The sequence below is a fragment of the Schizosaccharomyces japonicus genome (assembly GCF_000149845.2).
Source record: "Schizosaccharomyces japonicus yFS275 unplaced genomic scaffold supercont5.1, whole genome shotgun sequence".
In the NCBI taxonomy this organism is placed as follows: domain Eukaryota; kingdom Fungi; phylum Ascomycota; class Schizosaccharomycetes; order Schizosaccharomycetales; family Schizosaccharomycetaceae; genus Schizosaccharomyces; species Schizosaccharomyces japonicus.
The window spans coordinates 2751299-2775874 of NW_011627860.1; the positions used below are offsets into that span (position 1 = coordinate 2751299).

The window sequence follows — 24576 nt, forward strand, 5'->3', positions numbered from 1 at the left end:
AGGTACGACTTTGAATTTTACATCCAGCCCTGATGCTGAGGAGCCTGCTGCTGCTGCTGCTGCTGCTGCTGTTGTTGTTGTTGCTGTTGATGTTGATGCTGGTAATGCTGCATCAGTGATTGCATTTGTGAAGGCGAGAGGGACGAAACGTTCTCAGTGCCGTTATTGTACATCTGCTGTTGTTGTTGCTGCTGCTGAAGAGCTTGTGATGTTGTCTGCGAAGGCACCTGTGGAGGACCCATGTTCATAGACATACGTTGTTGCTGTTGCTGTTGCAAATTTCTAGATGACGCAGCAGCACCTGCGTCAGTTGCAACATTCTGTGCTTCGTGAGACGCGGCATTCGGGAAATGATTGGATGCATAGGAAGGAGGAGGTCTCATGAAACCAGTATTATTGTTCATAGCAGCTGGATTCATTCCGCCAACCGGTCCAGCATTAGAAGAAGAGGAAGTAGGGTTTGAGCCTCCAACTTCACGATGAACGCTGGGCGAAGGCTGCATAGATGACGGTGGTGTTTTTAGGGCCTGGTGTTTGGCGGCAGATTGGTTATGGACGTAATTTGCTTTCGCAAATGAATTTTGTAGACTTTCGTAGAGCGGTTCCAGCTGCTCCATACCTTCAAGAGGCTGTAACGGGGGAACTTGAGCTTGCATTTGACGTTCTGGAGCGGCAGAAGAAGCTAGAAAAGCCAAGTTTTCTTTTAATCGCTGTGCATATCTATTCTGAAAGTTAGTAATTGAGTTCGAAGAGAATGCGAAAGCGTACCTCATAAAACGAGCCGTTGATGTCGGATCAGACGGCTGGGTTTGGATTTGCATGCATTTTTGTAATAAACAGTTGTTAATTTCAAGAAACTTGTTAATGTCGTCAAATTCAAGCCAAGACACTTGTGCCATTTTCACCAAACGCTCTGCCGGTTGCTGTTGCATCACAGATGTCGCGAGCGAAAGAGAAGCGTAAAACAGAAGGAGCTGCTCGTATAAAGCTCAAATACGCGAATTCTTAATTTTGTTTTCAGCATCGTGAAGCCGGTTAGAAATTTACCACCACAAAGAATCGCCGCGTATCAAGTCACCGCCATAAATGAAAAAACGCGCGCGTAATAAACAGAGGGAATGTAAACAAAACGGAAATGAAAAATGAAGATAGAGATAAAGAAGAAGAAAATTGTCGTTACCACGTGTATGTAGTTTTGGATCATACTGTCAAAGATAAACAAAAAAAGAGGGAGAAAGAGAAACGTTCTAAAGTTGGGTAACACATTTTCGTAAAGCATATGAATGTCCTAGTTTGTAGGGTTTAAAGGCGTTCGTAAAACAACATATAAGCTTCCGCTCGACTGACTTCTTCCCACGTAACAAGCTTGACAGTGGAATCACTAATGTAAAGCCACTGCCGTTCTTCCATTCCGGGTTCATCCTTTTTCAGTTCAGGTTCATCAACAGTTTGCCGAGTTACACACTTGTGCGACAGTACATAACAAGTATAGTGGCCAGAATCTAACGTACCTGCGTGTACAATGATACCTGTTAACCTGTACATGATTCCATTGGGCTCCTGATGTTCAGGCAAAACAAAATCATTCATATCCAAAATCGGCGTAAACTCAATCGGCTGTGTAAGTTTCTTCGAAACAACCTTGCCATTGTGTGAAGCCTTGTGAGTAAAACGCTTCAAATGAAGTACGAGAATACGTGAAAGAGGAACATCCAGCATAATTTTTTTATACGCCTTACGAAACACGTACGGCTGTTTCTCACTGACGGAATCATCTGGCGAAGACAACTCATGCTCATGTTCGCTTGGTGAACGACACCGATGTTTACTGAGCTTATAGCATTCTTCACACGCGAACATATTGTCGCCTTCCAGTTTTTCCGTATGCACAAAATTCTCTAAACACTCATGCACACTTTTTGGCTCGACATACAAAACCGTTTTGTCTGTAAATGTCTGCATCAATGAAGAAGACAAGTGTCGTTCAGAGGTAGGCGTGGATCCACGGAAACTACTGTCCATTGACGGCAAGGAATCTTCAGAAAGAAAACCCGGTTGTGAATTTGGCGAGCACAGACGAAGAGAAGACTGTGTATCTAAACTCTCACCGAAAGGAGAATCAAATTCGAGAGCGGAAGAAGAGCTGTTAGGCACGGGAAAACTGGGTAATAACGACGACTCCTCTTCCACTGGGTTAACAATAATCTTGGGCATGTTTTTCGATCTTTTGCTTCCAAAAGAGAAACCACGCTTCAGTGCCTGCTGAAAGCGGTCTCTGCGTCGGATATGAGGAGGATCGTGCATTATAGGAAGCGATAAATCGTAAATCGGCTCGCGTATCCTCGTGATATTATGGCAGCAACTGCACATAACAACACTGACTATGTTTCCGGAAAACAAGGAACCAAGTACGGTCGTCTGCTCACTAGGTACTGTAGAGTCTGTGACAGGAGGAAGCTCTACTGGGCGTTGTGTGACACAGTCTACATCAATTGGCGTTGTTGGGGCATCAAAGAATGTAAAAGTGTGTTGACACTGTTCATTCGTCTTGAAAGGAGACGCTACTGGAGGAGCAAGTGTGTCTAAAGAGCACTCAGGCCGTGTCTTTTGCAATTGAGTGGATAAAGCGCCTTGCGTCTTTACGCCAAGTGAAGGTTGAGCCTGTGTCCGTTCTTCAAGCCGACGCTTGTTTTCTTTCAACTCTTCTTGAATCAATTCGTCCAGTAAGACCCGAAAAAGCTCATGTGCGTCCTGCTGGACACTTTCGGTAAAATGGGGATGCCTCCGTTGAATTTCGCTAAACATGCATGATGGTCTATAGGAGGGGATGGACCCATTTGCGTGATAAAAAACTTGTAAAAAGTTGACGAACGTGTGCAGCATAGACGAGCCGCAGTCCTCCATTAAACTTGCTCCAGAAATGGTAGGCGGCCGGAAAGGGTGTTGGCTAAATGCATCATGAATGTACTCGCTACTCGTCAAGACCTGCATGACTGAGTTAAAGTAGCAAGTTGCACCAAGGTTTTGTAAACCCGGATGAAGAACGTGCAAGCATTGATTAGGCTTTGGAACACTGATTGTCATTTTGGATAGTGCTTTCTTTTTCTTCTTTTTGACCGACTTTGGTGCCAAAACCACGGTTTTTGCTCCCACATCACTGGTGATATTGCTTTGGATAAATTGGGCAACATCCCGTAAGACAAGGTTGCGTTTGTCGGCACATTTCACCTCCATCTCGCATTGGGAACAATAAGTCTCCCGAGTGACAAGGTTCATTGCTACACAGTGTTTGTTGTTTTTCTTCATGTGAGCTTGCACATGTTGCTTCTCATTGTCCGCACAAAACAAATATCCGCAAAATGTACATAGCATCAGGTCTTCGTAGTTTACTGCACGAGAACCTTCTTTTGAACAAGTGACACACAGTGTCTTACTTGGATCACGAAGAACACGAGCATTGCTTTTGATGGAAGGTAATTTTACACTCTTTTTTAAGTGAGGACAAACTTTCACTGGTTCAGAACGCTCTTCTGCTGATGCTTCAAGAGGCGTATGCTTGTCCGCAGGCAAGTGGAGGGAAATAAGAGATTGTTCAATAACGTCCTCCATTTTGTCTATCTGATTATTGACCGGTAACTCCGTATGTAATTTTAAGGAATGTCAAAGCTACACATAAGCGAGTTCAAAACGAGTCGGGAATTAATAACAATTCTCTGCTACATTGTTAACAACGCTTCACTCGTTGATCCAACCTTCTACACAACCATACATTTGAAAGACGCGAAAAAGCTTAATTCGCACTGAACCTTGCTCAAATAAAAAGACGTTCTTTGGATTGGAAACACTGGGCCGCTCCTGTTGCTCAAAATCCAAAGTATGATCCAAAACTGTCTATACGACACGACTAAACGAAAGAATCCCGCAGGCAGGCAGTTGGCACCGAGTAACTACTATTACTCGCCCAAACAACTCGCTAGTTCCATATCTGGGTAAGGGTAGTGCACGTTCACGATAACCTCGGACAACACGCTTTACCCAGAGCACATACACCTCAATCTGGTGGTAAATCGTAATTCTGTGTTTTCTTCATGAATTACGGAATTATGGACGTTGGGAATAACCCGGTGAAACGGCCTGGAGATGGGTATGTTAAAAAAGTCAGCTGGGATACGTGGAATTGACCGAGTTAGAGACGATGGGCCGTTCTCCAAACGACATCGAAACGAAGAAATGCCGGATTATCAGGGAGTGAATGGAACCCGTAAACCCTCTTACACATCTGGTGCAGGTGCTGGGATGGCAAAACCTCATGGTACCGGAGACATTTTTAAAAGCCGACGTATTAACAGAAACAGGTTCCCAATCCTTGAATGCAGGCGGCGCCGGCGGCGGGTATGGAACAGGCAATTCTAACAGAGCTATGGTCGAGAATAAGCGTTACTAATCATTGACTTTCTAGCATTGATGGACAAGAGACAGATCAATTGCAGGATGCTCTTACTTCCTTTGGTTTCAACTTGAAGGTACGTTGTTTTTGAATTAACGTCGGAGCATTATTGCTAACAGCGTATCAGGAAGAGGAAATGAACTTGTCTACGTCCTTGTACGATGCATCCAATCTGAATACATTTGCCCTTACTACCGAGGATCGTTCTCGCAAATCCGACTTTCTAAACTCATTCGCCCTCATTCAAACTGTAAATCGCATTGTTAGCATGCATAGATTAAAAGGAATTGATCCTGAAATTCATGCTCTTATTTCAATGTCGGCTCGAGACTACCTTGCAAACTTAATACAAAAAATGATGGTTGAGAGCAATCATCGCACAACAGTCGTTGATACAAAAAGACTTAAGCAAATAGATAATGTTCGCCAAACGCTTGCAAGTATCGCTCACAAAGAATACGAAAGTGAAGAGCGCAGGCGTGCTGTGCTTAACATCAGACGTGCCGAACATGAAGCACGACTTGCTGAGATGAATGCAGCGAATAATGGCGAAGACGGTTCCTCAAGCAGACGTCGGAAGGAACAGAGCTCCGCTGCCGCTGCGAAAAACATATCTGAAGACGCACAAAACAGAATGACCAATGCTACGGCTAGTATCATGGCCGGTAGTGCCTTGCCATCTGGAGGAAAAAAGTACTCGTGGATGGCTACTGACATGACACCAATAACTCCTGCTATTGGCGGTGGCTTTGGAATAAGAAAAAAAGATTCTGCTTCTCATAAAATGGCTAATTTGGCTAAGGACGGAACTTTACCTGTATTGCATGAAGAACAGAACCTGGTTACTATGAGAGACGCTCTTGCAGTTTTAGAGATGGACCGTGAAGGCGCTGGTCGCGTTTTTGGTCGGGGAGCTCGAGCCATGATGCGTGGTTATATTCGGTTAAAAGACTGATTCAACGAACCATGTCTATTCACTTTAACGTACAAAACTAGAAGAAAAAAACTCAAAGCTATTTCTAACGACTTCAAGAGCTTGAAATGCAAGTTCGCAGGGGCTCGAAAAGGGATGGGATAATAAAAGGCTACAAACAGCTTCAAATGGCTATGGAAATAAAGTTGAATGATCGACATTGGCGTCAGATGTGTTCTCTATTTCATTAGCAGCACTATTATTCGCCCTTTTTCGAAAAGTCTCTTTATTTTTTGCCAATATTTTTCTATAATTAATTTGAGTAGTTTATGTTTTTATATATAAAAATGTTACTCTGTTTAGGGTTTCGTGATGCATTTCCTTTCATTCTACCGTTACAAAATATGTTCCCACTAAGAGACTCTTTTGTATCAATTTACTAAACAGAAAATATCAACTAGAAAGTCATGTAAGCAGTATAAAGTCAACGCTCCTTCACCTACATACCATGATATCTGAAACTCTGTACGTTGTTCTATCATGGTCTCCACAAGAGAAAGACCTACGAATTGTCCATTCGTTTACTAAATTGACTGTAACTTTATGGATGACCTTTTCAGCAGTGACAGTTCACCAGATCCCATCGCATCATCTTCTATAGAACGTTTAAACCTTTCGATAAACCATCCTGAGAGTTCAAATGACCATGTTAGTGTTTTTCCTAAATTACAAGATCAAATGAAAGCTATTCGATTGAAACGAAAAAAAGTTCAACAGAGCAGGGTTAGGCCAACAAAAATTGCCAAAAAGGACTCACAGGAACAGGGTGTCGGTCAGAATGAGCATCAAGAATTAACAAACGAGCCTCCTAATAAGAAGAACAATAAGGGAAACACTTCATTAAAAACAACAAGAAAGAGAAAACTGAGCACTCAACAAAAATCAACTTTAACAAAACGCAAAGTACCAATTCCACCAGAATCCGTCGTCCCAAATGAAGCCCCTCTTGCTTCTGCTGCTCCGGCCCATCAAGAAAACGATGAAATTCGTAACGTATCTTCAGACCATGTCGAATTTGACGAAATCAAAAGTCCTCAGAGTAACTACATGCAAGACTTGCCTTCATTAGAAAGCTCTGTACCAACTCCTCACAAAATCGTTTGGTCGAAACAACATTGGAAACAATTGAATAAGCTCATTAAAAGATTTCATGAAGAAAACGCTATTATAAAACATTTTATGCAATTCGAAACGAACTTTTCTATACAAGAAGTGAATCGAAGATTAAGAGCGCTTATTATCGCTCGCCAAAACAAACAACAGCGCGAAAGAAACGAAAACTAAAGCTACAGCTTATGAGAAATCTTGAAGTAAACTTTTTTGGTTCTATTACGTTCTTCGAGTAGCAGCATTCAAGATATCCTGCTGCTTCTTACTATTGAGCTGATTCAGATAGTGGAATGAACTCTCATACACCCATGGCTGTTGGTAGAAAAGCGAATTCCGCTTGTCTTCTTGGTGAATTCCTCCTCCGTCCATTATGATTTCAAGATCCCGATTCTGGGAACTAATCCATTTATCGATAAAGGCTTGAGGATCATTAGCAAACTGTTGCATAAAGTCATGTTTTGCCTTGGAGAAGTTACAGGCCTGGACATATTCCGCCAGCTTGTCATCCAACTCTGATATTTTTTCTTGCAAATGTATTTTTTCCAAGAACGATTTGATTTGCGTAAGCTTGGGATCTTCCAAACTAACTTCAATGTCATAAACCTTGTCGCAAACCGTTTTTTCTTGACCCACTTTCACAGTAAAGGAAATGGAGAATGGGTCGACTGGCTGAAGAAATTTATTCATCAATTCAGGGATTTTAGGAAAGTACAGGCGATCCGTACCAAACACATCTTGAAGGCCCTTGTCACAGTTGATCAACCGTTTGTCCTCCATGTCCTGTAACCGGTGAAACTTGATATACTGCCACAGTGCCATGACAATAGTGGGTCTCGTTCCTTCTGAAATGCCTAGTAATTGTGCAAAGTTTGCAGACAGCTTGTAGCGCTCCGGATGCTCCTCCGGATACAAGGAAATTTGAACATTGACATCAGCATCACCACGCCGAGTGATTTCGATTCCATCCGTATGTTCGAAGGAAGTTGTGGGTTTGTTCCATTCGACATAGTTGCCTTCAGGATAGAGCTCGTCACTGCGGTTAATTCGTACACACACACGCTTAAAAAAAGCAGTAAAGTGGTGCTTTTTCAAGGCATCTTTCGTATCGTCATTATCATTTGTTTCCTATAACGCATTAGCCATTAAATACAGAGCAGGGATTGGAATGAAGCATCCAGTCTTAACATACCGGCAACAAACGGCCTTCTATTTTTAATGTCCATTGAGGTATAGGCATGTTATTCATATTATAGCCATTCATGCCTTCATTCGTGTTCAATTGCCATTGTTGGTTTGCAGCCTTGCAGCTAATAAATATCCGCATTCTACGCTTTAAACGAATGTGACGATTTAACGAATCTTGTAAATCAAATTTTTTTCGCATAATCAAGGAGTCCAATCGTTTCTCCAAGTTTTGAAGTTTTGCATATTGTTTGGCCTCAGGAACCATCTCAGCGATGGATTCTGGAATATCTCGCTCCGTAAGCCGAATTCTTGATTTATGTTCAGCCATTATGTCCAATCTTTACAAGTAAACTTTATACTAATTACTGACTGGCTGTTTTTGAAGGTGTTTTCCTCTTTGTGTCGATATAATTGACAGTCGTTGTGCACGGAGTGTGCGAACGGTAGTCTAAACAAGTATCATTTCTGAGCATCGTAAAATAGAAAATTGCCACAGAAAAGTACATTTTCGTAATTAGAAAACTCGGCTAAATAACATAGAAACAAAAGTGGTTGATAAAAACGGTTTGCGTTTTGTCTTTATTTACCACCAGAAGCCTCCATGTTTGCCTTGCAGTAAGGCCGCTTTAAGCTATAAGCAGGTTCTCCACCACACAGGCTGAAATTACCCAGCGTATACCATGTCTAACGTCGAAATCCTAAAACAGGCGGAAAGTGCTTTCAAAACGGGAGATCTGCGTACTGCAGAAGAATCTTATGTTCATCTCTTGAAGCTGCCTTCTTCCAAGTCGGAAACGCTCGCGAATGAGCAAGAAGAAGCACTTCTTCACCTCGCTGATTTGTTTGTAAAGGAGAAGTACGTTTATCCACCAGGGTAAATAGAAACATCGTGACTAACCTTTTAACAGCCGTACTGAGAATCTCGCTGAGTTAATTCGTTCTTCGCGTACTTTAATGGTCAATTTCTCAAAGGCCAAATCTGCTAAATTAAGTACGAGTTCGAGAAACAGTTTCTCAAAACATTATTACTAACACGACGCAGTTCGTACTCTCATTGACAAACTCTCGGAGTGTCAGAATGCTTTACCAATCCAAATTTCCATTACTAAAGACTGTATCAAATGGGCTGGCGAAGAAAAGCGTACTTTCCTGCGTCAGGCTTTAGAAACGAGACTTGTATCTTTGTTATATGAAAATGCTTCGTATGCTGAGGCATTGGAACTCATTAATACCCTCCTGGGGAGCTTAAAAAGAATGGACGACAAGCTTGTTCTTACAGAAGTACACCTGCTTGAATCCAGAGTGTACCACGCCATCCGAAACCTCCCGAAAGCTCGTGCTGCTTTAACAGCAGCTCGTACTTCTGCTAATGCCATCTACTGTCCCCCAGCGCTGCAGGGTGGTTTAGATTTACAGAGTGGTATTCTGCATGCAGAAGACATGGACTTTAAAACCGCTTACTCTTATTTTTACGAAGCTTATGAAGGTTACACCTCACTGAATGACGACAAAAAGGCACTTGCCTCCTTAAAATACATGCTCCTTTCCCAAATTATGCTTAATTCGGCTTCAGAAGTGAAATCACTTTTGTCTGGAAAGCACGCAATAAAGTTTGCTGGTCGTGACTTAGATGCTATGCGTGCAGTTGCTAAGGCTCATGAGGACCGTTCACTCGCCGCTTTCGAAAAAACCTTGCTGGAATACAAGAGTGAGTTGGCTTCGGATCCTGTTATTCGCTCTCACTTTTCTGCTCTATATGACAACCTTCTGGAGCAGAACTTGCTCCGTGTCATTGAACCTTTTAGCCGTGTCGAGGTCGCTCATGTCGCCAAACTTATTGGACTTTCCACTGCTCAAGTGGAGGGAAAGTACGTGGTTTTTCTATCCTTTCTACGGGAGTGTTTTTGGTACTAACCTTTTCTTAGGCTCAGTCAGATGATTTTGGACAAAGTGTTTTACGGTATCCTTGATCAAGGCAGTGGTTGCCTTATAATCTTTGACGAACCCCAACAAGACGTATGTATATCATTCTTGGTTCGCCTTACTAACATTGTCAGAAAACCTATGAGGCTGCGCTTGAAGTAATCAAGCACATGGGAAACGTTGTGGATTTGTTGATTGAAAACAAGGCTTCCTCTTTGTTTTAGTCATGAATAAAAGATTGCTTTTGTCCAAAAAGTAAGCTTGAAAACTTGTTAGTCTATCGGTTACGGGAAAGATGAAAAAAAGGGGGAAGATCTTAAACTTGTTCATCAAATTCTATGTTGTCATCGACTGTGAGGGCAATGCTGGGATCACTGCCTTCGCTATTTTCGCCGTACTTAGTTGCTCTCCAACCAGTAGGTGTGCTTTCGTCCTTTACAAGCTCGACTGTAGGGAAGTAGTGCTTGTTCATCTTAATAGTAAGGACGACGTTCACGTAATCAAAGCTAACTGTTTTGACACGAACATATGAGTTGTCGGGGACCTTGCGAATTTCTCTAACAAAAGCATCGAGATCTGGTGTCGGTACACCGTTGACCGCAGTAATGTAAACGGCCATACCCAACTCAAATTGGTCTGCCGGGGAGCCGTGTGTAACTGTAGTCACATAAACCTGGGAGGGAAGTTTTGTCGACTGCATACGAACAGAACGATGTGGAGCTTGAAGTACAGCGCCCCAGCAAATCACTACATGATCTGTTTCGGTATTCTTTGTAGAAAACGTCGGAACAGTCAGTTTTAATAGTTCACCATAGCGGAGGATTTCAACTTCCACAGACTCAACGTTCTGTTCGACTTCCAATTGCTCGACGCTTGTAACCAACTTTCCGTTGATAGTCAACAAGAGATCGCCATCAGTTAAAGTACGTTTAGTACCGGCCTCAACATGCGTGACCATGAAAAGTTGTCTTTTTCTTTCGTTCGCCTGCTCGAACTTTTGCACCCATTCCTGGGTTAAACCCATGCTACGGGCATTATAAATTTGCACTGCACGAACTTCAACATTAAGAAGTCTAGGGTCCCCAGTTTCCCCGTTTTGCAAACGCTTGAGAATGGGTAAAACAACGCGCGAAGAGATACCAAGCTGATATTTTGCGTCAGACCCATTAGATCTATGCTCACCCAAATGCATCAACCAAAGTCCAACAATTTCGCCCATATCATCAGCAAGGACACCAGACTCGCACATGTTGCCTAAATTAGACTCAATGGTTATGGCTTCTATATTATAAGCACGGTAACGAGGCATTAGGTTGTGAGGTATAACATGAGTTGTTATGTCAATAATGGAAGTTCTTGCGGCCATCACTCTTGATCTTACATTGAATCCAAAAAAGTTAACAGTGTCACCCTGTTGCACTTGAACGTCGCTAAGCTTTGCGGCTCTAAGAGGTGTGTCACCAACCAATTTTGGATCGTAGCGAATAAAAGCAAGGTTTTGGGTAGGATGTAAGAATACAGCTTTTGCAGGAATGACAACGGAATTCGCGATGGTGATATTGATGTCAAGCATTTCAAAGGGAATAGTATAACGACTCGTTACAGCTAAACCTCGTTCAGTGTCCAAGATTAAGGCAGTTCCTTTGCTGCGGCTTCTAGGATAACCATCCAAGCGGACAGGCAAATAGCAGTCTACCGTTACAAAACAGTTCACAAGACCTGCTGTGGGGCCGAAGCTCTCGACATCAATGCGAGGAATGGACGCCGTTTGAGGCTGTAATACTTCAGAAGGCACAGGATCCGCCAAGTTAGTGAAGTCCCAAAGACCTGTTTGATCATTACGAACAACAAGACGAAAAGCCCTTGCCCAGTGACGGTCAATATCCACTACGGCAGTGCACAAAGTGTGCATATCATGAATCAAGCGGTAAGTTACCACGACTCGTTTGCGGTCTGGTAATGTTTTCATAACTTCAATGAAAGCGTCCAAGTCTGGTACAGGCTTGTGCGCTATACTTTCAAGGAGGTAACCATAGTCTGATCCTTCCAAATAGAAAGAACCCGTAGGTTCGCTAATAAAAACTCGTCTAACGGGAAGAGCATACTGGCGGGCAAGCTGGTAAGAAAGATTGTGAAACGTCGCCCCACACACCTCGACATAGCGATCGGGGGCAATTGCATGCGTGTTGCCAACCGTAATAGTAAGCTCGACTTTTTCAGGTCCACGTTGAACGGTTAACTGAACATCTTGCCCAACTAACTCGTCCAATACGCTTTCCAACTCAATCAAGTTCACCAAATATGAACCATTCAAACACAAGAGAATATCACCCTCTTGGAGCTTTTGGTATGACGGTCCTTCAGGAAGCACGTTTTCAACGACAAGCATATTCGTTGCTTCGGGGAACAGCTTACGAACGCGCTTTTCAACGTCCGAAGGCAAACCGAAACGAGAACACTCGTCAAACGGTTTCATGAGTAACTGGGCTTGTATGGTTCCCCGAGTGATGGGCTTGTTTTGCTGTAAACAACGAAGAGCACGCAATGGTCTGTCTAAAGGCAAAAAGTAATCGGTAGCAGCCATAAGGTGCCCGCCTGCTTGCAAAGCTACCACATAGCCGTTGCTGTCCACTACAGGACTTCCACTAGAGCCCCCGCTAGCGTTCGCAGCAGCTTGAATGTAGCTCGTGTTAAAGTCACAGTACGTGTACTCGCCGTATTCGGGAACATTGCGATCAACACGTGAAATCCAGCCAGCAAGAATACTCAACTTCTCAGCAGCATCGTTACCGACAACGCGAATTTCCTTGCCAACCTTGGCAAGGTCTGGACGCATCTCGAGTTGCTGAACCTTCATATACCGAATCTTCTTAGGGTCAAATTTTAGAATACCAAAATCGTGCACGGGATCTCGGTAGATGGGATAAACCTCGACTTCCTCGTGATTGTCCAAGACGGCGCGACCCACAAATGGACCAGCACAGGCAACATGACGGTTGGTCATCATATATCCATTTTCAGCATCCACAATGAAAGCACTAGCTTCACCCGTTTGCGCTCCATCCGTATCAAAAGAAGCAACTTGGCTAAAACGAATGGAAACAACACTCTTCACAACGCGAGAAATTGATTCTTTCCATTTTCCACTTTCAAAAATCTTTCTAGGAGGCGAGTCATCTACAATTTCATCCAATGTAACCGAGTCCACAGCCATCTGTAAGTCATTGTCGTTCAAATGATCGCGTTTTTCCTTGCTAAGAGTCCCAATTCTTGTTCTTTTTTTCAGTGTCATGTCTGCTGCAGAATGGCACTTCTCAGGGTGAATAAGCTTGGATGCCTCGTATTTGGTCGCCTGTAGATCCGATCAGTAGAAGATCTACATCCGTCGATCATCTCGCTTAATCGTCGATCATGCAGAATGATGTCATTCTCGCTTACCGAAAACCTTGTCGGCCACGTGAGGAAAGCGACTCGTACATAAAACAGCAGCAGTACAATGAAATGGTAAAATGTGTGCATGTATCATTTGCAAAGCGTCTGTGTTGAACGGCTTATTGTATACGGAAAACATGCGCGAAGGCGTGTTGGTTTTGTTAAAAAAAAAAAAAAAAAGGAAATCGTAACATAGAACAAAAAAGAAAAGAAAAAAGGTGAATGGTCCAGAAATCGTAGTCTCATTAGTCATGACATTCGTAAATTCATCATGCCCATTTTACTTAAAAAGGTCATTGCACAAAATCATCAAGTTTGCCTTTATTCTAGCGACGAGCATTTTCCAAGCCCGTACGAATAAGTCGCAAAAATTCATCAACATTCATTTGGTTCCGGCGGCAAGCCTTCCACAAGCTCCCTGTTTGTTCAATAACCAATTCAGCCAGCCCGTTAAAGTCACGCATAGGCGTCACAAGACGGCGATCAGGACTCACTTCTTTTGGCTGGTTTTTATCCACTGCGTCGTGTTCGTTTGCAGACGAAGACAACTTCCAAAATGACGGATCGTCCTCTAAGCTGCCGGTTTTGCAGCGGAGACGCTCCGTCTCCTCTTTTGGTTTTTGAGCAAGCAGGTCAGTGGAGTTCGAGCGGCCAGAGCCCTCTAATACTGTTTTTTCAGCAGCAGTTTGTCCTTCTTGAGACGAAGGTGTAGAGACGTTTAACAGATAACGCAAACCGGCAAGTTTCGTCTGCCCCGAGCTTTTGTCGTACAAGATACGAAGTAAATAGTTCGTTCCCGCCTCGTATTCGTACATAATTTCCGACGTAGCGCGTAAAACGCGTAAGGGAATTGCGTCCTTGCCATTGAAATGCTCTAAAAAGTCGCGAAACGCGAGCGATTCCTCGATGTTTGCGAGAGGACCGTCAAAAACAGCTTCCCACCAGCGTTCTTTAGGCGTCACATAGTTGGATCGAAGCTGTAGGTAAGGTGTGATGGATCCTTGTAATTGGTATGAATTTTTCACTGGAAAGAGCGAGAGACGCTTCAAACACTCAATGGCCTCGTGCTGGTCTTCCTTACTGATATCACGGTTCATTTTTAGTTCTTGTGCAGGAATATGCTTCGTGTATGGTTCTTGGTAAGTGAGTCCGTGTCGCCTTGAAATAGCCATGGGCGGGGATCGAAGTATGACGCAGGAGTTGAATCCGCATCGGAAACGAAAAACAACAGGGAATATGCAGCATGGATTGTGTATGCGTGCAGCGTAATACTATTAAACTCTTTCATGCATTTCGTTTGCCCTATAACGCTTCTTTTTCGTTTTCTCTTTCCTTCCACTCACTTAGCTTCAAGTAACTCTGTACCAAAACAAAAGCTTCGTTTTGCGCATTAAAAATGGCTTCTGTAAAAAGGACTTTGCGAATAATCACTAATCAAGTACGTTTTGTCAAGTTTTCGAAAAGGTCTGGTCGTTTTCTGACATTTTTTTCTTCAGCATATTGTGTCTGGAGAAGCAGTCGCTTTGCAAGACCAAAGCTATGCTATGCGTGAATGGTCCATTAGATTGATGACACTGAATGAACATGATGAAGAGGTGGATGCTGTTTTCCTTGACCGTGTCACATACAAACTGCACCCGACGTTTATTAATCCTAATCGAAGTACGTTATTTCTCGATTGCCGGACTCGGGCTGTTAGAACGGGTTTCCGCCCATTTCTTGTCTATCTGCAAGTTCTAACAAATGCGTAGCCGTGAAAAAGCCGCCCTTTCAGATTGATGAACGTGGTTGGGGTGAATTTGAAATGCAAATAGTTCTTCACTTTGTAGACAAAGGCGGTGAACAAACAGTGGCACACTACTTGAGCTTTGAAAAGGAAAACTATCATGCGGATCATGAACTTGTAAGCATTCGAGCGACGGCCGAAGGGGACGGGACGTCGTCCTAGAACGATGCCCAAATTTACGACCGGTCCATGCTGTTGTTCGTCGCTCCGTCTCTCATCTCGTCTCTCTCTCTCGTCTCTCTCTCTCTCATCCCATCTCTCTCTAACAGTCCCTACAGACAATTCCTACTCACAAGCCCGGGTTGTGTCGTGCTCTTGCTGCTTCCGGTCCTGTTCCGGGCTACCCAGAAGAACCGGAAGAGACTCGCAAGGAGAAGCGCAAAAACGAAGTCGAAACCACCGGACGAAAGAAAGTCAAGTCGAAGCCGGTAAGCAACCAACAAGCTACGTTGCTTTTATGGGCGCCTTGGATGCCGTTTACATTACGTGTCTCTCTTTACTAACGCACACAGGTTGATATGGACAAACTGGCTGAAGGACTGCAAAAGTTACAGGAGAACGATTTACTCCAAGTGGTCCAATTGATTAATGAAAACAAAACCCCGGAGATGTTTGTTCATAATGATGTTGAAGGTTTGTATTTAACTCTACAATCTGTGCTAGTCACCGTTCATTTCATCGTTTCTTTTTCTTTTTTTTTTTTTGATAACGATAAGCAACGGTGTCATATTCGTTTCATTTGTTACTAACGTTTTTTTTAGCTGGTGAATTTCATATTGACCTGTATACTCTGCCGGATAAGTTGCTACTTTTGCTCTTCAGTTTTTGCGCTAAAAGAGTGTCTATGTAAGCTATAATGCAATATCCCCCTTATTTCAGTAGCTTAAGCCGCAGTGCAGCTCTTATCGTTTAATTTTTTTCATGTTTTTAAATCAAACTTTTCCTCCCCTATCAAGCTCGCTTAGCCAAATCCGTAGTGTTGAAAAAGGCCGGGTTGCTCCTCAGTACACGAACACTAAAGCATTTCGCTTAGATTTTTTCTCATCAGTTGCTTGCTATTAACAAGATGTCTGTGACAAAGATCAAACCCGTTAAGCTTGCATTTGAAAAATTTGCTGCAAAGGCCCCTTCCAGCAAACCCCCTTTGGTGATGCTGCATGGGTTCATGGGGTCGAAGCAAAATTGGCGTGCAATCTCCAAGTTCTTTGCCTCTCACCTTAAAAGAGATGTGTTCATTGTCGATCAGCGCTGTCACGGAGACTCGCCGCATGCTGTCCCGTTGAACTATCCGGCCATGGCCGCCGACATGAAGGCTTTCCTCGAGGAGCACAATATCGAGAAGGCTGCTCTTCTCGGACACTCAATGTAAGTATGGGGAAACGATCGGACAGAAAGGAGATTGAAAAAGAAGTCCCAAATAATTTGCGCTGCAATTGCTTTTGTGCAATTTTATGCTAACATGTTTTAGGGGTGCCAAAACGGTGATGAGAACGGCGTTGTTATGGCCGCAAAAGGTCTCGGAGCTAATCGTTGCCGACAATTCGCTTCGCAGAATTCCAACGCACCCAGATTTCATTAAGAATCTTCGGTGGATGATGGAAATTGAAAAAGCTCGTTTGACCAAGCGTGGCGATGCGGACAAGATGATGACACTTTCAGAAAAGGATCCACTCATTCGTGGCTACCTGCTCTCGAACTTGGCTCGTCACAAAGCCAATGCGACTCTCCATTTCCGTGTGCCATTACAGGTAATTCTCGACGCACTTCCAGACATTGGCGCCTCGCCATTGACGCCTGACTGTCGGCCATACACGGGACCAACTTGTGTCATTCGGAGCCTGCAAAGTGGATATGTTGAACCTGAGGATCTCGAGGAAATGAAGCGCTGGTTCCCGAACAGTACTCTCGTTCCTTTGGATTGCGGTCATTGGGTGCACTATGAAAAGACTGACGAGTTTAAGGCGGCAATTTGCGACTTGCTTGACCCTTAAGCGCGCTGATGCGATCGTGATTGACGCTATTTTTTGAGGATACCCAGGATACCCATTCACAAGCACACACGAACTCTTTAGGAGTTCCATTTTGAGGCACATTTTGGCATTTAATAAAATTCACTTTACAACCCAGTTTTGGAACACAGGTTCGTGCGACGCGATACGATGGAGCTTGAACGGCATGCGAGTTAGAATAGAATCAGTTTGCCGACATTTAAGAACTCGCTGAACGACACTTTCGCGTTACTTTAAGTCTTAGGGTTTAGTCCTCATCGAATCACAGCCTCGATTCACTCGTTTTAAAGTGTTAAAGTTTGCATTGAAGTTTGGGTTTTAAAATCATTTTAGCTGTTAAGCCTGTTCCATCCTATACCTTTAATGTTCAACCTTATTAGTTAGGTACGTGCTCTCGTATTGGCTATTCTCTTGACCTAGCGTGCTAATGGCAGTATGGCAGAACTGTTAGCAGTATGTATTAGCTGCTTATACGGAGGCCAAAGGGGCAACGTCCTTGATAACCTTAGTGCCGACGTCTTGGGCCTCACCGTGTTGCTCAAGAAGCTTCTGGGCATCGAGCTTGGGGGACTTGAGGATCTTGACCTTGCGAACGAAGACGTTCTGAAGGGGGAAGATACCACCGGTAGCCTTCTCAATCTCACGACCAATGATCTCAGGAATGAGCTTTTGGACGAGCTCGCGCATGGAGCAGCCAGTAGCTTGGTTCTGGATGACCTGGAACATCTTTTGACGGATGGCACGGATCTGGGAGGATTGAGCGTAGGTGGTCTTCTTGATCTGGTTGTAACGACGACGGGTGAAGCCGATAACGAAGATACGGCAAACGTAACCATCAGTGGTCTTGATGGTCTGGTCAGCCTCAATGGTGGTTTGCCACTTGCGCACAAGAGAGCGCAACTTGTCCGAAGTCATGCTCATACCATTGAAGGTAGTAAGACAAGCCTTGCCTTGGACGTCGTCAACACGGAGCTTAACCTTACGGAAGGAGTGCTCCTCATCCTTTTGAAGGTCGGCCAAAGAAACCTCAACAATACGACCCTTCAAGGCGTCATTGGCGTTCTTCAAACCGGCGGTGCGGTTGACAAGAGTCTTTCCAACGTTCTTAACTTCGAAGAAGGAAGGGGCCTTGATGTCGTACCAATCCTTACGAGAGAAAGGGTCGACAACACGCTTCTTGATGCCCTTTTTGCCCTTGGAGAGTCTCTTGTTTTTTCCAACTGCCATTTCGGTGAAGGTTGGTGGAGGCAGGTCAGCGCCAGGGAAATGTGGGCTATGTGACTGTTATAGACGTAGGGTAGGGTTACAGCTCCGCGGTGAGTGCGCGGTGAGTGCGCGGGAGTGGTGGGGTAGTGGGGGTGTTGAGGTGTATGGGATAAGACAAGCGTGAGCCTGTGAGTGTGCTATGGCAGACAGTAGTACTGGTAGTAGTGGTAGTGTGCTATAGCTGTAGTCGTGTAGTGAATAGAAATGCATTTATAACAGACTTTTGGCCGCGGCCGTAGCTGCCCTTAGTAACAAAGCGTAGATATTAAACGTAGGGAGGTTCATTATTAACTGGTCATTAAATACGAAAAGCGGCTCTGCTGGTCGTGCACGCTTGCGGTGTTTATTAGCGGTTGATTGAGGTGGGAAACAATGCTGGGCTGGAGTGTGTATGCAGCAACTACGAAGGAGCGTTGATTGTTCCGTATGACTTGTTGGACGGAGCGCCGCTTCTTGGCGAAGGGCCCTCTCCCCCAGAGTTGCTATCGAGTGCTCCGTCTTCCTCTTCGTTTTCGTCATCTTCGTCCACACGAGGCAGTTGGTCTTCTTCGATGATCAGGGCTTCTTCTATTTCACCGCCCTCTTGTAGAAGCGCCTCGCGCTCGCGATCAAGAGGGGACATGCGTCTTCTCGTGAACAAGGCATATGCACCCGAGCACGCAGAGCCGCAAGCAATCAGCGTCAGAACAGAAATACGTACTGCTCTCCAGAAACTGCTGATGCGTGTTGGAAGAGGTTGTCGTATTACAAACACATCACCCAACGGGCTCCTGCCGTAATTGACAACACTCACCCAAGGACCTTCGTCCACGGAAATGGCACCTCGAGAAAAGACGAGCAGTTGTTTTTTCAAATCAATAATGTGCCGTTGCACAAAGTCTGTGTCTCGAACGCTCAAGTCGTCTTCGTCCAAAAGGGGAATAACCATCGGGTTGCCCTTGTCCAACATGTCTGCAAGACCATGCTTTTCAATCAACTGTAAAAAGATTGTATTGTTACTGGCAAGAATCATTTGCCGTTGTGAAACAATGAAGGGCACACGAGGCCTCTCTAACACATGCACCACGGAATTCTCCACGAGTATGTCTCGTTCACGCACATTGTACAATTCTCCATTTATACGAAGAGCATCGACTTTCTTGCCTGCCTTGTACGATGTTGCATCGTGAATATCAATCAAGGACCCGTTGTAAGTTTCATACGTTCCGCTGTACCACTCCAAATTGCTTCCGCCAAAATGATGGATACCCTTGATCGCCTGCTCGATAACAACGTCGTGCATAAGTTCCATGTTTTGTCGCAATACATCATGAATAAGACCAAGCTGGTCCCAACCGTCATTGGCGACAAGGAACCAAGTCACGCCCTTTACATCGCTCAGGCCCAGTGAAGCGATGTAGCGGATGTTGGTTGTGATGTCGTCCATGAGAATAAGTTCTGGAAGTAAGCTTTGAGGAAGCTCGACGTCCTTTTCCAAAATAAATATAGATGTACCGCCGATTTTATCGCTCTGGATTACGCGAGTGTGGAAATTCAAAACGAGCTGACCCTTGTTGGAGACACGCAGCAAGTGCTGAGAATCGTCGGGTCGTTTGGCTCTCGTGCGCAACAGGGCATATTCGCCCTTTTTGGGGACATCAAAATGGTCAACAAGGTGATAGGGCAGATTACAAGTCGGATTAAAGGCCCAGTTGGTGGGCGCGAAGATAGCTCTTTCGGATTCGGTGTCGTTAGCAACGGACGGCAATTGACGTTCCAACAGAAGGGCAAAGTCGGATGAGCCCATGCCAATCAGATACTTTGTCGGAGTAAACTCAAGCCCTTGAATAGGCAAAACCACCGGCAGAATGTGAATAGCACCGTTTGTGGTGACATAGTCATATTTCGATGTCTTTACACCGTTCACATACATGAAACCATCATCCTCATTGTGGAAAAGCTCCACGTCTGCGCCTTCGCGAGTCTTGAACCGGGTAGGCGTTTTCACATCGTCCGAGTACACACGTTTGTTAAAGAGAGTGTGCTGGAAAACGACCTTCTTCACATCCTTCGTAGCGTACAGAGAGAAGAGGTAGGCGATTTCCGTTGGCCGAAACGCACGCTGGAAAGCAAAAATATCGGGTACGAGCAAGGTAAACGACTCGTAACCGTCTATCCAGGCTGTCGAGAGACGGTGGAATGTGCTGAGCAAATAGTTGTCTGCTAAATGGACGGAAGAGGAGGGAGGTTTGGGAATTGGTTTGTTGATAACTCGTACAACGCCGTTACGCGCTTCAATGGTATCGAGCAATTCAGCGCCTCCGACGAAAACCTGTTCACCACGTCGAGCGGTCCATGACTTCACAGCAATAGGGCGCCCGTCGTCAGCCAACGACATGGTTGGATGCACTGCACGAGTGAATTCCGTCGTATCGAGTAGATGGTACCACCAGTCGGGTTCTTCATCCTGGTCGTCTAGTCCAGTATTGACTGGGGCAAAGAGTGTTAAATTACTGTGCCGATTGAGAAACGGAATAAGCCGATTCCGTTGTAAATGACGAATTAATCTAGAGAACTTGGGGTCTGCAGACAACACATCTACGATGGATGTACTAGCAGGAACAATTGTGCCAAAATTATGCGAAGTAACTAATGTCAGCTGCAGAAGCAGCTGAAACCACAGTATCAGCATCTAAGTAAGCAATGTATGTGTCAAGAACTACCTTACGGACGCACAGAAAAGACAATTGCTGTCCGCGAGTGATGTGCTCTGGTCAACAGTAGCAGGAACAGTTATGAGCGACTCTGCTGTGGGGGTGTGGGGGCAGACTCATTACCCCCGATTCCCCACATGTATCCCACCCATGTTATACCCCCGTTGAATCCCACACCCCACTCTCCTTCCCCCACCCGCCAACACCCTGGTGCTCCTAGTTGTTTCTGAAAAAAACCATAAAACGCGAAACGCGCCCATAACCAGAAAACTCGTTCAAAATGGCTGCTATGACAGATGTGAGAGACTACGGTTCCATTACGTTGGACCAGGGTCTCGAAAAAGTTACTATTGTACGTGCTGTCGTGCTGGAACGATGAACAATTATGCCACTTAAGTTCGCGTGTTTTCCATTGAGGCTGGAACAAGGGGAATCTTGTCTGTGCAGTTCATTGTTCTTGATTTGTCTGGACTGACTGCTAATGCGTCTGTAGCTTGCTGGTCATTCGGCCGATTACACATCTGTGACTTTTCAAATTCAAAAGGAAGACCATACACTGGGAAACGCTCTCCGGTACATGATCATGAAGAAGTACGGAAATTAGACAAATTGCATTTGCTGTTGACGGGTCTAACTAACCATCTTGAAGCCCTGATGTCGAGTTTTGTGGTTATTCTATTCCTCACCCTTCTGAGGCAAAAATGAATCTTCGTATTCAAACAAAATGTAAGTGGGATACCGTTGTCGTACATTCCAACTAACTAATAAGCTACTACAACTGCTATTGATGCACTGAAGAAGGGTCTGGACGACTTGATGGATTTGTGTGATGTGGTAACCGAATCCTTCAATGAGCAGCTGTCCGAAAGCACATCTTCTATGCAAGTTGATTAATTTTTTTGTCTTAAAATATATTAAGGGCGTTGGGTATACTAATGGATTGAGAAAAGGGGTTAGGGAGAGAAGGAGGACGGCGGTTAAGTATAATTTGCAGTAGCTTATGATTAAGGATGCAGTAGTTATTGAAGAGGAACGCATTTGGCTTGGGGATATAAATTGTCGGTGAAGTTTGTTAGATTTGTTTAGCTTTGTTTATTAAAGAGATTGTATTCTTTCATTAGTAGAGCCTGCGTTTAGAGATGTTCCTTGTAATTTGTTCCATGAGTTGCTTGGTTTCCGGACTTTTCTTTATTTTAGTATATAGCTAGATATATTTTTATATTTTTTATATTTTCTGTATTTTTTTTTTTTTAATATTTTATATATATGTTTTTGTTTTTTTTTTGTTTTTACAGATAATTTTTCTAAAGGCAACTCCTTAGAAAACTTGGAATTCTGTTTCCTTTACAGAGACGATCTCAATTAATACCGTTCTATGCCACTGTTTTGTCAACTTTTGTCTTCGTATTAAACTTATCTTAGCGATCGCCTCTTTTCGCCTCTTTTCGCCTCTTTTCGCCCTACGTCGTGCCTTCCAGCAAGCGTTCTCCCTACTTCGTAGTATCGATTCTGAAACGTGGTAGAGATGTCATTGTTTCCATTAGCGTTTGGTGCTGTTCAAGCCTCTATATATGTTGCCTCCTTGTACATTTTCCCTGCGGGACGTCCCAGCCCAACTTTTGATCGAAATGCAACAAAGACTGTAGCTGCAAGATGCTGCAGTGTAATCATTGCTTCTGTCGCAAGTACATGTTTGGCACACTTTGTCTTGACTGACTCAAACAATTACTGGAAAGTCAATTTAATCGACATTTCGAAAGCTATCTTTCATGCAATGATTTTCTTTTTAGGTCCTCTGTACGAGGTGATTGTGGTTCAACAAGGATATCGTACTTGGAAACATGATTTAACCAACATGATTAAGGAACCAACAGAGTGGAGAAACCTTGTATTGGTATGATGAGTTGATGCGTTAATGAGTTTGACACGACTACTACGACCTACATCCTTTTCATATGCTAACTTTCTTTCTTAGGGTCCTCTGTCCGAAGAGGTTACTTTTCGCAGAGGAATTGTTCCTGCTTGTGTATCTAGCGGCTGGTCCAACACTCGAACTATTTTTCTTGCTCCCGTTCTGTTTGGCCTCGCACATGTTCATCATATGTATGAATTCCTGTTACAATATCCCAAGGCATACGTGGTTGCAATCGTTCGCTCCTTCATTCAATTCTCCTACACCAGTGTCTTCGGTTGGTACGTTACATATCTCTTCCTTCAAACCAAAAGCATATGGCCACCATTCCTCGTCCACGCTTTCAGTAACTACATGGGTCTCCCACGCTTCTTTGGTTACTTGCCGTTGAAAAAACAGACCGTCTACTACTACACTCTACTCGTTTCAGGCGTGGTCGCATTCTTCGCATCCTGGGATTTATTTTGGTCAAAGGAGTACTAGTGGAACTGGATGGGAACTTTTATTTTTGTGTTTTCGAATTGCGTAGCATCGTAACTTCGGTAAAGAGATTTGGTTGCGGAGATAAATTGCACATATTACTTTTAAATAACGAACAGTTCGGGCTTCAGGTGTGCTTTTGCAAGTCGAGCAATAAGAGCACTCAGTTGCAGATATGTTTGCACGCCTTCGAGAACGATCATATGAGCGCTTCCGATTTCACGAAGCATTTCGAGCCGTGAGTATTCGGGAACCTCATTCATTGTCTTTACCACGCGGAACATCGTTGTGATGATATCCACGGGACTGAAGCCTAGTCCCCAAATACCCTTGAGACGTTCAAGTGCTTTGTCGATGTCACCATGCATGCAGTGACGGATCATATCCAACACGGCAACGGGTGAGGGCTGATCGGCCACCTTGAACACGTTTTCGCTGTTCACGAGGTCAAAACCCGCAACTGTACTCTGGAGATTGTTGATTGCTTGTCTCATATCGCCCTCAGCTGTCATAATCAGAGCTGCCATACCATCATCAGTTATCGACACGGACTCTGCCTTGCAGATCTCCGAAAGTCGTTTTTGTATTTGTTGCTCATTCAGTCGAGAATAACGTAAAATGGCGCATCGAGATTGAATGGGCTCAATAATTTTGTTTGACTGATTGCAAGCGAGTGCGAAACGCGTAGTATTGGAATAAATTTCCATCGTGCGTCTCAGAGCCTGTTGTGCACCAGCCGTCATACTGTCTGCTTCGTCGAGAATAACAATTTTGTGCCGTCCAGGAGGAAGGTTCACTTTTTTCTGGGCAAAGCCCTTAATTTTATTACGAACAACGTCGATACCGCGTTCATCAGAGGCATTCAGTTCCAATACACCCTCCCGATAAGCCGAACCAAGCAATTGGTGAGCAAGACACAGCACCGAAGTTGTTTTTCCGATTCCCGGCATTCCCTGCCAAACGCGTTAGCAATACAAATATCCATTTAAACAGTTTACGTACAGAAATGATCATGTGGGGCATGTTTCCATCTCGAGCAATAACCTTTAATCGTGCTATGGTATCCTCGTTTCCAACAATGTCATCTAGCACTACCGGTCGGTACTTTTCGACCCTTTTCTCAGCATTAGCATCTAAAGTTTCGCAAAAAAATTTACCATGGTAATTCGTATGTAGTAGCGACCTTCTGGCCCGTGTAACCCGTCGAAGCGGAAGAACCAGCGCCCTGCATTTTGCCTTGTTTGGTACGTGCCAAAGCTGATTGAGAATTGGGAGGAAAGTGTCGTGCTAAAATACATTAGACAACGTTAATCCAATTAGCGATATACACTAGAACTCACTAAATAAATTTACGAAGCAT

At 44.2% G+C, this 24576-nt stretch overlaps 15 protein-coding genes across 15 annotated transcripts; 7 read left to right on the forward strand and 8 right to left on the reverse strand.

Annotated features, from left to right (window-relative positions):
- Window positions 1-17: 17 nt before the first annotated feature.
- Window positions 18-932, reverse strand: SJAG_00743 (SWI/SNF complex subunit Snf30; the record flags this gene model as incomplete). The annotated part of the gene is made up of 2 exons (XM_002171975.1): window positions 18-720; window positions 769-932. 2 exons carry the CDS (start codon window positions 930-932, stop codon window positions 18-20), a joined length of 867 nt encoding a protein of 288 aa, XP_002172011.1.
- A 370-nt stretch (window positions 933-1302) lies between these two features.
- Window positions 1303-3609, reverse strand: SJAG_00742 (ubiquitin carboxy terminal hydrolase Ubp7; the record flags this gene model as incomplete). The annotated part of the gene is made up of 1 exon (XM_002171974.1): window positions 1303-3609. One exon carries the CDS (start codon window positions 3607-3609, stop codon window positions 1303-1305), a length of 2307 nt encoding a protein of 768 aa, XP_002172010.1.
- Window positions 3610-3937: 328 nt separating this feature from the next.
- On the forward strand, window positions 3938-5790 carry SJAG_00741 (transcription factor TFIID complex subunit Taf4). Its single transcript, XM_002171973.2, has 5 exons — window positions 3938-4144; window positions 4191-4312; window positions 4356-4392; window positions 4460-4523; window positions 4575-5790. The coding sequence occupies exons 1-5, from the start codon at window positions 4089-4091 to the stop codon at window positions 5400-5402; spliced, it is 1107 nt and encodes a 368-aa protein (XP_002172009.2). The 5' UTR covers window positions 3938-4088; the 3' UTR covers window positions 5403-5790.
- SJAG_00739 (SWI/SNF and RSC complex subunit Ssr3) lies at window positions 5629-8513 on the reverse strand. Its single transcript, XM_002171971.2, has 2 exons — window positions 7720-8513; window positions 5629-7655 (listed from the first exon to the last, which is right to left on the reverse strand). Exons 1-2 carry the CDS (start codon window positions 8041-8043, stop codon window positions 6750-6752), a joined length of 1230 nt encoding a protein of 409 aa, XP_002172007.1. The 5' UTR covers window positions 8044-8513; the 3' UTR covers window positions 5629-6749.
- SJAG_00740 (hypothetical protein) lies at window positions 5733-8314 on the forward strand. Its single transcript, XM_002171972.2, has one exon. It carries the CDS (start codon window positions 5964-5966, stop codon window positions 6702-6704), a length of 741 nt encoding a protein of 246 aa, XP_002172008.1. The 5' UTR covers window positions 5733-5963; the 3' UTR covers window positions 6705-8314.
- On the forward strand, window positions 8275-13002 carry SJAG_00738 (19S proteasome regulatory subunit Rpn6). Its single transcript, XM_002171970.2, has 5 exons — window positions 8275-8571; window positions 8624-8706; window positions 8758-9583; window positions 9641-9731; window positions 9773-13002. Exons 1-5 carry the CDS (start codon window positions 8396-8398, stop codon window positions 9860-9862), a joined length of 1266 nt encoding a protein of 421 aa, XP_002172006.1. The 5' UTR covers window positions 8275-8395; the 3' UTR covers window positions 9863-13002.
- SJAG_00737 (serine protease) lies at window positions 9157-13170 on the reverse strand. Its single transcript, XM_002171969.2, has one exon. It carries the CDS (start codon window positions 12928-12930, stop codon window positions 9955-9957), a length of 2976 nt encoding a protein of 991 aa, XP_002172005.1. The 5' UTR covers window positions 12931-13170; the 3' UTR covers window positions 9157-9954.
- SJAG_00736 (hypothetical protein) lies at window positions 13107-14260 on the reverse strand. The gene has a single exon (XM_002171968.2). The coding sequence runs from the start codon at window positions 14240-14242 to the stop codon at window positions 13397-13399; it is 846 nt and encodes a 281-aa protein (XP_002172004.2). The 5' UTR covers window positions 14243-14260; the 3' UTR covers window positions 13107-13396.
- A 44-nt stretch (window positions 14261-14304) lies between these two features.
- SJAG_00735 (transcription factor TFIIF complex subunit Tfg3) lies at window positions 14305-15805 on the forward strand. Its single transcript, XM_002171967.2, has 6 exons — window positions 14305-14508; window positions 14567-14732; window positions 14822-14973; window positions 15135-15284; window positions 15369-15489; window positions 15618-15805. The coding sequence occupies exons 1-6, from the start codon at window positions 14467-14469 to the stop codon at window positions 15704-15706; spliced, it is 720 nt and encodes a 239-aa protein (XP_002172003.1). The 5' UTR covers window positions 14305-14466; the 3' UTR covers window positions 15707-15805.
- Window positions 15765-16982, forward strand: SJAG_00734 (hydrolase). The gene is made up of 2 exons (XM_002171966.2): window positions 15765-16221; window positions 16325-16982. Exons 1-2 carry the CDS (start codon window positions 15923-15925, stop codon window positions 16845-16847), a joined length of 822 nt encoding a protein of 273 aa, XP_002172002.1. The 5' UTR covers window positions 15765-15922; the 3' UTR covers window positions 16848-16982.
- Window positions 16983-17131: 149 nt separating this feature from the next.
- On the reverse strand, window positions 17132-18133 carry SJAG_00733 (40S ribosomal protein S1). Its single transcript, XM_002171965.2, has one exon. The coding sequence runs from the start codon at window positions 18090-18092 to the stop codon at window positions 17334-17336; it is 759 nt and encodes a 252-aa protein (XP_002172001.1). The 5' UTR covers window positions 18093-18133; the 3' UTR covers window positions 17132-17333.
- Window positions 18134-18321: 188 nt separating this feature from the next.
- SJAG_00732 (fasciclin domain-containing protein) lies at window positions 18322-20883 on the reverse strand. Its single transcript, XM_002171964.2, has one exon. The coding sequence runs from the start codon at window positions 20800-20802 to the stop codon at window positions 18532-18534; it is 2271 nt and encodes a 756-aa protein (XP_002172000.1). The 5' UTR covers window positions 20803-20883; the 3' UTR covers window positions 18322-18531.
- A 126-nt stretch (window positions 20884-21009) lies between these two features.
- Window positions 21010-21760, forward strand: SJAG_00731 (DNA-directed RNA polymerase I and III subunit Rpc19). The gene is made up of 4 exons (XM_002171963.2): window positions 21010-21176; window positions 21318-21415; window positions 21474-21550; window positions 21594-21760. Exons 1-4 carry the CDS (start codon window positions 21105-21107, stop codon window positions 21716-21718), a joined length of 372 nt encoding a protein of 123 aa, XP_002171999.1. The 5' UTR covers window positions 21010-21104; the 3' UTR covers window positions 21719-21760.
- Window positions 21761-22285: 525 nt separating this feature from the next.
- On the forward strand, window positions 22286-24378 carry SJAG_00730 (CAA Xprenyl protease). The gene is made up of 2 exons (XM_002171962.2): window positions 22286-22718; window positions 22800-24378. Exons 1-2 carry the CDS (start codon window positions 22350-22352, stop codon window positions 23217-23219), a joined length of 789 nt encoding a protein of 262 aa, XP_002171998.1. The 5' UTR covers window positions 22286-22349; the 3' UTR covers window positions 23220-24378.
- Window positions 23090-24462, reverse strand: SJAG_00729 (DNA replication factor C complex subunit Rfc4). Its single transcript, XM_002171961.2, has 3 exons — window positions 24374-24462; window positions 24219-24330; window positions 23090-24169 (listed from the first exon to the last, which is right to left on the reverse strand). Exons 1-3 carry the CDS (start codon window positions 24445-24447, stop codon window positions 23321-23323), a joined length of 1035 nt encoding a protein of 344 aa, XP_002171997.1. The 5' UTR covers window positions 24448-24462; the 3' UTR covers window positions 23090-23320.
- Window positions 24463-24576: the final 114 nt, after the last annotated feature.